This window comes from Sinocyclocheilus anshuiensis, unplaced genomic scaffold (genome assembly GCF_001515605.1).
Source record: "Sinocyclocheilus anshuiensis isolate Anshui unplaced genomic scaffold, SAMN03320099.WGS_v1.1 scaffold1849, whole genome shotgun sequence".
Taxonomy (NCBI): Eukaryota; Metazoa; Chordata; class Actinopteri; order Cypriniformes; family Cyprinidae; genus Sinocyclocheilus; species Sinocyclocheilus anshuiensis.
In genome coordinates this window covers 239,247-248,898 of record NW_015541038.1, presented here as the reverse complement: position 1 = coordinate 248,898, position 9,652 = coordinate 239,247, and the positions used below count along the sequence as shown (strand labels likewise).

The following is a 9,652-nucleotide window of genomic DNA, read 5'->3' as shown; positions in this document are numbered from 1 at the left end:
CGATACCGATATATCGGCGACAGGCTCATATCGGCCGATAATATCGGCAAAACGATATATCGGTCGGGCTCTACTTCAGAGTACTAGTTATTTTAGTAAATGTATAAATTAAAACCTTAACTAGCCTCATTATATGGGGTCTCTTTGAGAGTACTAGTTAATTTAATAAACATGTATAAATTCAGACCTTAACCAGTCTCATTATACAGGGCCTCCTTCAGAGTACTAGTTAATTTAGTAAACATGTATAAATTTAGACCTTAACCAGCCTAGTTATACAGGGATTCCTTCAGACAACTAGTTAATTTAGTAAACAGAGAAATTTAGACTTTAAGCAGCCTAGTTATACAGGGCTTCCTTCAGACAACTAGTTCATTTAGTAAACATAGAAATGTAGACTTTAAGCAGCCTAGTTATACAGGGCTTCCTTCAGACAACTAGTTCATTTAGTAAACATAGAAATGTAGACCTTAACCAGCCTAGTTATACAGGGCTTCATTCAGACAACTAGTTAATTTAGCAAACATGTATACATTTAGACCTTAACCAGCCTCGTTATACAGGGCCTCCTTCAGAGTACTAGTTAATTTAGTAAACATGTATAAATTTAGACCTTAACCAGCCTAGTTATACAGGGCTTCATGACAACTAGTTAATTTAGTAAACAGAGAAATTTAGACTTTAAGCAGCCTAGTTATACAGGGCTTCCTTCAGACAACTAGTTCATTTAGTAAGCGTGTAGTTGTGCGCAGTAACGGACCGTTTGTTGAGCTCGGCTCTCTCCGAGTCGCTCTTGGCCTGCAGCGTCATCATTTCTGTCACCGTCTCTCTGAGCTGCTGCTCCAGCTGCAGCCGCTGGGCCGTCTCTCTCTCCAGCAGCAGCGATGAACCGTCCTCACGGCTGCGCAGATCTGCGCAGACGCGCACGCACTGCAGCTGCACGCTCTGCGCCGCGCTCGCCAGCTCGTTACGCACCTCGCACAGGTCCCTGACGGACAGACAGACAGACACGGCGTCAGTGTTTACCGCGCCTCAGCTCTAGAGTAGTGTGCACAGGTGCAGTGACACGGTCTGACCTCTCGGTGGCGCTCTTCAGCTCGCACACGTGTCTGCGGAAGCCCACCACCTGCCTCCAGAGCGCGAGCAGACGGCTGTGCTCGCTGCTGAAGTAACTGTGGAAAGACTGAACAAATGCACCACGTCAAACTGCGCCACTTTTTTCATCTGGGTTTCAGTGATGCGGATGGCCACACCCACCTCCTCCTCTCTCCTCCAATCAGACTCCCTCTGCTCCAGCTCCTCCCTGGCTTTGGTCCAATCAGCAGTGAGTCTGCGGATGTCCTGGCTGAGCGCCTCATTGGCCAGTCCGGCCTGTTCCAGCTGCTCCCGCAGCATGGCGTTCACGGCGGACAGGCCGCTGCTCCTGTGCACACACAAACACGCTTAGCACACGCTCACACTGCAGGTTTACAGGGCGGTGTTAGTCCAGTGAGTGGCACACCTCTGCTGTTCCTCCTCCAGCCGGATGAGGGCGCTCTCCAGCTCACTGCTCGGCTCATCCTCGTCCCGCCGGTGACCGTTACTGCTGCCGTCACACTGACCCTACAGCGGCACAGAGCTGGCCAGATTACTTACCGAACTATAGTTCGTTACTGATTACATGACAAAAACTGCACTTAGTAACATAATCCATGTCCACATTACATTGCTCATTTTTAGCTAATATAATCTGACTACTTTTTGATTACTTTGGACCTAACTGGTTTATCACATTTATTTAAATAGGATAATCTTGTACCATTGATGTAAAAATACAAAGAGAAAGAAACTATATGGCATTCGTATAGACAACATGCATTAAACGTTACATTGCGTCAAGGTTTCCCAAACTGGGGATAAAAAATGAAAAAGATTAGAATCAATAAATTATGAATCACTTATTGCTATTGTGTGAATAATATGTAATCATATAAATGAAGTCTAATTACGACTATTTTAAAATGTATTATAATTGGATTACTGGTATTTAATTTTTGTAATCTGATTATGTAATCCAGATTACATGTAATGAGTTACTACTCAGCACACAGAATGAGAACCTAGAGCTACAGTGAGACAGGAGGTGTGGCGAGTATCTGCTGTTCTCACAGTCGATTTCTCCAGCAGCGTCTGTTCGAGATCTGCACACTTCTTCTTGTACTGGAGAACCTGCACTCACACAAACACAAACGAGTTCTGTCAGGGAGAACCCAGGCGCAGTCAGTGCTTCAGATCCACTGTGCTGTACCTTGGCCTGTAGTTTCTGCACGAGCTGCGCTTGTCTCTGCTGCCCCTCCTGATATGCCGTCAGTTTGCGTTTATACGCCGCCTGCTCCTCGTCCAGACGTCTGCGCAGATCTACGTTCTGCTGCGCTAGACTGCGAGACTCTGGAGAGTCCCGTCCCTCCTCGCCCGTCTCCAAACGCAGCGCCTGCTCCAACTACAAACACCACACGATTACAGCGGAGCACTACTGCAGAGGTGATGAAAGAAAGTCTTTCACCTACTGTTTTTCCAATACTATAAACTTGGACATTTTGAAATTATACAGTCTAATTTAGATTAAAATATAGGCTAATAAAGCAACTAACCATATTCTTCATGCACTCATATTTTCATTCTTTCTTGTCTTTTGCTTAAATAAAATACATTAAAAATCAGTATTGGATTCTGCCATGAAAAGTTAAGATCGGTGCATCCCTAAATTTTAGAATGTCTGAAATGAAGAAATTAAGATTTAAATGTTAGTATTGCAGCTGCCTTTGGATGATAAAGTTTTTTGTCTTTGTTTCCTGTGTGCCATGTGCTCTCATGTCAATTGTCTTGACCCCACCTATCTTGTTACCTGATTATTGGTTAATTTGCCCCACATGTGTTCTCTCGTTACCCTCCTCATTTGCTCCCTATTTATTCTGTTTGCAGTCCCGTGCCAGTTCGTCATCGTATCATCCTGGATGTGTCCTGATCCTGCCTTGCCTTGCCTTGTCATGCCAGCCTGTTTTTCCCCCACGGGGTAGTTTTTTGTTGTTGTTTTATTTTATTAATAAAAGCCCATTACTCTGCACTACTGAGTCCTCGCCTCATCCCTTCATCCCCAACCCTGACAGCCGTCGTAGTAGTCAAAGTCAAAATTGTGAGATAAAAAGTTGCAGTTACATTATTTATATTTTTATTCTGTCAGAAATAAGCTTCTAGAAATCCAGAAAGCTGACATTTTAGCATATCTGTGCTTTAATGGAGTTCACTTTTCTTATCTCAGGAATTTATGATATGTGTGATATACTGTACATAGACTAGGCTTAGGTGTAAGCTTCACAGTTGTGGATGTCATTTGTTTTCTTATTCAGGCCTAAACAATAGGCCTATACAACGATAAAATGTGTGAAAATATGTTAAAATGTTTTTCAAAGCATAAAATTAAATAATTGTTCATGTATTTACCATAAAACACAATTTAATTCATTTTTACATTAAGTTCATACTGTTTTATGTTGAGTGCTCCGGCACATGTAGTCCACTGGATTGGACATTTCTGTAACTTTCTGAAAAAATCATATTTAAAAAAAAATTAATTGTTTTTTTCATGCCCTAAGAAGAATACAAACACAAAAACAAATCTTGACTCAGGCTTTCATAATTCATGCATCAGAGGGCTAATTTAGATAAAAAATACAGGCCAATAAAGCAACTAACCATATTCTTCCTATACTCATATTTTCATTCTTTCTTGTCTTTTGCTTAAATAAAATACATTAAAAATCAGTATTGGATTCTGCCAGCTATGCAGTTTCTGTGTGAATGATCAGTGGTGGCAGTGGCTGCGATGCAAGGAGCACCAGCTCAAATCTTGCCTAGGGCCGGCCCTGTATATAATACAGCATGTGGTGTATGCCATGCCTCATCTTATTCGTTTTCGGCTTATAACACAGCAAAAGAGGAACTCCCGGTCACAAAACTCAAATCACAAATAATACTACTGATGAAAAAGAACGGGTTGAATATTAACCACTTTCGTTTCCATATAACTATAAACTATGATAAAAGTTCATCAGCATGCATGGATTAATCCTATGTTGTAGCACAAAAAAATAAAAAAATTAAATATTGCGACCAAATCACGTGCTCGTGTGACCAAATGAGAAAGTTAGTCGCAAAAGAGTGACCAGTGGGAAGAATGAGTCTGGAGCCTTGAACCATGTTATTTCCTTTATCCTTATTGAAAACAAAATAACTGAAATTTCCAGACATGAAAACGTTTTTCCCAGCAGGAAGCATCATATTTAATTTACTGTAGCATCGTCTCATCCTGCGCTTGAGGAGGATAATTGTAGACGGCCAAAAAAATCATGTGCTGGTGTGACCAACTGAGAAAGTTAGTCGCAAAAGAGCGACCAGTGGGAAGAATGAGTTAGGTGCCTTGATATATATAGTAATATATAATATATATTATATTATATAATATATATATAATATACACATATATATATATATATATATATGGCGATAATACCGCCGTACATATTGAGCCACTCAAAATTGCCACAAGGGAAATTCATTCACCGCGACAGCCCTACTTTCTTTGTTCAAACATTTAAACTAGGGATGTTCATTTCGGTTATTTTTCCTAACCGACAACCGACGCTCGTTAACCGTTAACCGACAAGATTATTTTAAATTAGAATTGAATTAAATTAGAAAGGATAAATGTCTGTGACCTGTTAAAAAATACTAGCATTTGTTTACCTGGGATTAATGACGCACCTGCAGCACTTCTGCCAGTGGAGAAAAACATCATAAAGCTAGGTTATTTATATATATAACGAATAAATAGGCCTATACGAGAAACATATTTTAGCGTAGCGTATTTTAACCATGCAGCAAACCTTTTTAAATATTTTGATAAATTACTGAAAAAATAAATCATTAAATGACTTTTTAAACTGTTTAACTAATTGTATTAATCGGTCAAAATTCTTACGGTCGGTTAACCGGTTAAAATGAACATCCCTAATTTGAACTTTTATTTGAATAAAATCGCAGCCTTGTGATTTGGTGCTATCACTCGTGAAGCCCCACTAGCAACCACTTAGAACACCCTAGCAACCATAAAACAGCTCCCAGGCGACCTACATCACAGTTAAACACAGCTCACGTTCACTTTTACATTTCCTGTTCAGACTGATGGTGAAAGACTCTGAATAAATCACAGTCGTCCAGACGGACCCTCACTGTTTACAGTCGTCATGGCAACATGCCACTCCACTACATTCCACTCGCCGTTACCACGGAGACGGGTCAACCTCGCAGACACAGACAAAAGACAGAGCGTGTGTGTGTGGGTGTGGGTCTCTGTGTGTGTGTGTGTGTGTGTGTGTGTGTACTGGTTTATATATCCTGGTGGGGACTTAAACCTGACTACACACAGACTCATGGGGACTCGTGTCACGGTGGGGACCTAAATTGTGGTCCCCACGGGTACAAAAGCTTATAAATCATACAGAATTAAGTTGTTTGAAAATCTAAAAATGCAGAAAGTTTCCTGTGAGGGGTAGATTTAGGGGTAGGGTTGGTGTAGGGCAATAGAATATACGGTCTGTACAGTATAAAAACCATTACGCCTATGGAGAGTCCCCACAAGGATAGCTGAGTGTGTGTGTGTGAGTGAGGAACCAGTGACGGACCGTCAATCATCTCTTTCGGGTTCTTGAGCTACGGTTCGGTTCTTTCTGAAGAACCAGACTATGACACGTTCTTTGATGAACTTATTCAGGTTCTCCAAATGACCCTGTATTGTAAGTGTGTGTGTGTCTCACTCTCTCGCTGATGGCGCTGTATTTGATGGCCAGCTCATCTCGTTCTGCTCGGCTGTGAGCCAGAAGATCCTCCACACGACTCAGTTCCGTCTGCAGAACCCGGTTCTCCTCCTGAAGCGACAGACCCGACGACATGCCTCCAGCTGACAGACAGACAGACAGACAGACAGGTGTTGGATGTGTGGAGCTCAGTGACGGTGTGTGAAGGTCTGAGGGGTCTCACCGCTGTCGCTCAGGTTCCTGGAGACGATCTCTCGCACACGGGCCGGTAAACTAGCTGCAGGTTCATCTGGAGAAGATCCTCGAACCGTCAGCCGCTTCTCCTCGGACAGAACGCTCTCCTCCAGCCTCTGACACACACACACACACACACACACACACACACACACACAATGTCACAGTGTCTGTAGCAGATGGTCTCAGTGGTGATCTGTTGTATATTTAGATCAGATCAGAACACACACCCGCGGAGTCACTAATGCGACATTAAACCAACAGCTCAAGCACACACTGTAAAATATGTTTTTAAGCTGTAAACAAAAAGATTTTTCGATTTCGTTTTACACAGAAAATACCATTTCAGTCTTTCTACTTCAGATTTTTTATGTTCCATGTTTTTCCATGTATTCTTTCCGGTTTCTTTGTAATTATTTGTGAAATCAATAGCAATTTCTAAGCAAAAATAGTTTTACACCTATTCTTTTGGGGTAGTTGTTCTAATAATGGAGTAAACATGGAACTGCACCTGAATCACCGCCTCGAGGTCTTCAGAAGCGCTCATGACGAATTAGAATCAGAGCAAAATCCGTTAAAATTTAAATCACAGAAATCGCGCCGTTCGTCACGTGGACTCCCGCGCGTTTCCTAGCAGGAGTCCGCTTCATAAACGAATCTTGATAATAATCCAGTTATTCCGAGCCTTCCGTTCGGAATCTAACACCGAGAGAGAGAGAGACGGAATGAGACTGAGAAAGAGAGACAGAGAGAGAGAGAGAGTGTGTGTGTGTGTGTGTGAGAGAGAGAGAGAGAGACTGACAGCAGGAGGCTTTAATGAGATTGACTGAGATCGAGAGAGAGTGTGTGTGTGTGTGTGAGAGAGAGAGAGAGAGAGACTGACAGCAGGAGGCTTTAATGAGATTGACTGAGATTAAATGTGCTCGAGCGCAGCGCGCAATCAAAAGAGAATAAACTCATAAAATACCTGCAATAAACTACCTCATAACACAGAGAGCTGAAAGAAAACAAGATCTGCAGAAATACCAGTAACATGTGATTCCACACTGAAACTACTAACTGCACTAACTACCCCATCACCATGACAACAGCCCCATCAACAGAAAGTAACCGCCACCAAATCCAGTCAGAGATTTGGATTATTATCTGAGGAATTGCTCAGAAAGAGACTCGAGTTTACATATTTAATATATCCCGTGTAACGTCTTCGGATTAATATGTAGTTGGTTGTGTTTTCAGTGTTTCTTAAACACACAGCGAGAGTGCGCCCCCTGAGGCGCGTTCAGGAACTACACTGCTCTCTCTTTCGCTGCACGACATAAACCCATCACAAACACAGGCGCTTTTTTATATTCTAATCCATTTTTTGAGTAATTTACGTCTTTGTGTGTTTATCTTTAAACACGCGTCGACTCGAATAAAGAATCCTCCGGCTGCGGAGAGACTCCGCGACGCGATGCGACGCTTTACAGCGCGATTAATTAACGGATCATGTTAATACACTGATGACGAGTGGTCGATCGCATTTATTAATATTTCAGCAAATCACGAAGGATCTTACCGGCACAACGGCATTAATTCCGCATTAAATCCCCATTGTGTGTGTGTGTGTGTGTGTGTGTGTGATGCTCAGTCTGGACTCTTTCCGGGGTCACACTCACTTCCCGCGCATATAAAAGACCCCAAATCACTGAATCGGGATTTACATACAAACACCGGGATGCACTTCAGCTATTGTGAACTGCAGACAACCATGAAAACCACTGAACTCGTTAAATACATATGAAGACATCAAATTCAAATCTATGTATTCGTTTTCATTAGAACAGACAGCTCATGTACAAACTCACCGGACAAATCAGACGCTCTGATTCACAACACAACCACAGCTCATGTTTATTTACTTATGTTAATGAGCACATATCTATGGAAGCCCGTTACGGAACTTTTTAAAAAAGTAAACCAAAAAAAAAGTTTTTGAAAATTGTGATTATAAACTCAGAATTGTGAGAAAAGAATCATGAGGTAAAAAGTCGCAATTACCTTTTTTATTTTATACTTTATGCGTGTTGTAAACAGAATTCAGAGGGGGGGGGGAATCAGAATTGCGCAATTAACGAGCTTTCATACATATCAAATACTATTATAGTTTGATACAGTTAATTATAATAACTTCAGGCTAACTCGACCCTTAAAAGAAAACAAACACGTGAATGATTCTTACCTGAGGACGTCAACAAGTGGAGGTTGTGTCACATTTAGTGCCTTATTTTGAATTATTAAATTGAATGAATCAGTATTACTGCAAAAAAACTGTAAAGCTGACACTTTATTAAAGGAAATGGCTTATTCATATATATAAACCATCATTTGTACATTCTACAGGTGTTTCATAAAGGCACTTGAAGGAAAGATTAAGACTTTAATTACTGACAATATCAAGAATAAATCTGTAATCACCTGGAAAAATAAAGCGAATAAAGTCTGGGGTTAGTCCAAAATATATAGTGTGAAAAATCATCTGCTTATAAACACGTATAAAACCAGCTCTTCAAATCCTGATCTGAGTGGAAATAGCAGTTTGAGTCAGACAGGTCACATGACGCACAGATAACACAAAGGCGGAACTCAAGACGTAAGAAGAAACGAAAGAAAACCTTACCGACATTCAGGAGCTTTAAAGCTGAAGCGTGTCATTCGTTTGAGTGTTGAAATGCAGCCTGACGGCGAGTCACTATGAGGAAGTCACTTCATGAACTTCCTGTAAACACGAACTCTCTATTGTTTGATTCTGTTAACTTCTGCCTCGACCAGTGCTGTGAGTTTGGGGCGGGGCCAGCCGTTAGGCCGACCAATGGGGCGAGTGTTCAGGAAACCTGTTCGAACACAGGCATTAACATGACACATTTCAGCTTTAAAGTTAAACGAGAGACGATACTGACGACATTTATCGCACGTGTGCGAATAACTAATGAGAAACATGTTTGAAAGTCAACACCAGCTGGAATGCAGCAGATATCAGCCGTGCAGCTGCGCGTGATTGCATAGAAAACAGCGTCCGTGTGTCGTCGGTTCGCTAGAACTGCACCCATCCCGACCGCGAGTCCTGAGCGGACCTGTCGAACACATCAGAGAGTGAGACGCCTGCAGACGGACGGACAGACGAACCGTTTGATGTTCATACTGACCCGGAGCCTGCAGCCGTGAAATCACCCCACAGGTCCTGAGAGGGCGGAGCCACGGCGGGGGCAGGGTCTCCGAACTCCAGTATCATCCCTGAAAGGGGAGGAGCCGTGTATTAGCCACACCCACTGATGGGACTGATAAATGCGCAGACGTGTCGCTCTCACCTGGGCTGGGCGGAGAGGCGGGTGTCGTCTGCTGCGCTGCGGGCGGAGGAACCAGAGCGGAGGATTTGACTCCGGGTGGAGGAGGAAGCAAAGAGCCGCCCATCGGACGAGACTTTGCCGCTGCGCCGCCGGAGTCTTTCTTCTTAATGTTCTGAGAGAGAGACAGAAGTCAACACCTGTGTGTGTGTGTGTGTGAGTGTGTGAGAGTGTGTGTGT

General features: G+C 42.5%; 2 protein-coding genes across 3 annotated transcripts in view; both read right to left on the bottom strand.

Annotated features, from left to right (window-relative positions):
- Positions 1-6,797, bottom strand: part of crocc (ciliary rootlet coiled-coil, rootletin) — a 25,930-nt gene extending 19,133 nt beyond the window's left edge. For both annotated transcript variants that reach the window (XM_016488912.1, XM_016488913.1), the window contains exons 1-9: positions 6,598-6,797; positions 6,076-6,202; positions 5,853-5,995; positions 2,288-2,479; positions 2,149-2,208; positions 1,502-1,602; positions 1,258-1,423; positions 1,077-1,183; positions 761-988 (exon numbers count right to left, since the gene is read on the bottom strand). In XM_016488912.1, the coding sequence (XP_016344398.1) occupies positions 761-988; positions 1,077-1,183; positions 1,258-1,423; positions 1,502-1,602; positions 2,149-2,208; positions 2,288-2,479; positions 5,853-5,995; positions 6,076-6,202; positions 6,598-6,633 (1,160 nt within the window). In that variant the 5' untranslated portion in view covers positions 6,634-6,797. The remainder of the gene's footprint in view (positions 1-760; positions 989-1,076; positions 1,184-1,257; positions 1,424-1,501; positions 1,603-2,148; positions 2,209-2,287; positions 2,480-5,852; positions 5,996-6,075; positions 6,203-6,597) is intronic.
- Positions 6,798-8,878: 2,081 nt separating this feature from the next.
- necap2 (NECAP endocytosis associated 2) overlaps positions 8,879-9,652 on the bottom strand; it is a 2,255-nt gene continuing 1,481 nt past the window's right edge. The window contains exons 5-7 of the mRNA XM_016488935.1: positions 9,437-9,587; positions 9,275-9,362; positions 8,879-9,202 (exon numbers count right to left, since the gene is read on the bottom strand). Coding sequence (XP_016344421.1) covers positions 9,163-9,202; positions 9,275-9,362; positions 9,437-9,587 — 279 coding nt within the window. The 3' untranslated portion in view covers positions 8,879-9,162. The remainder of the gene's footprint in view (positions 9,203-9,274; positions 9,363-9,436; positions 9,588-9,652) is intronic.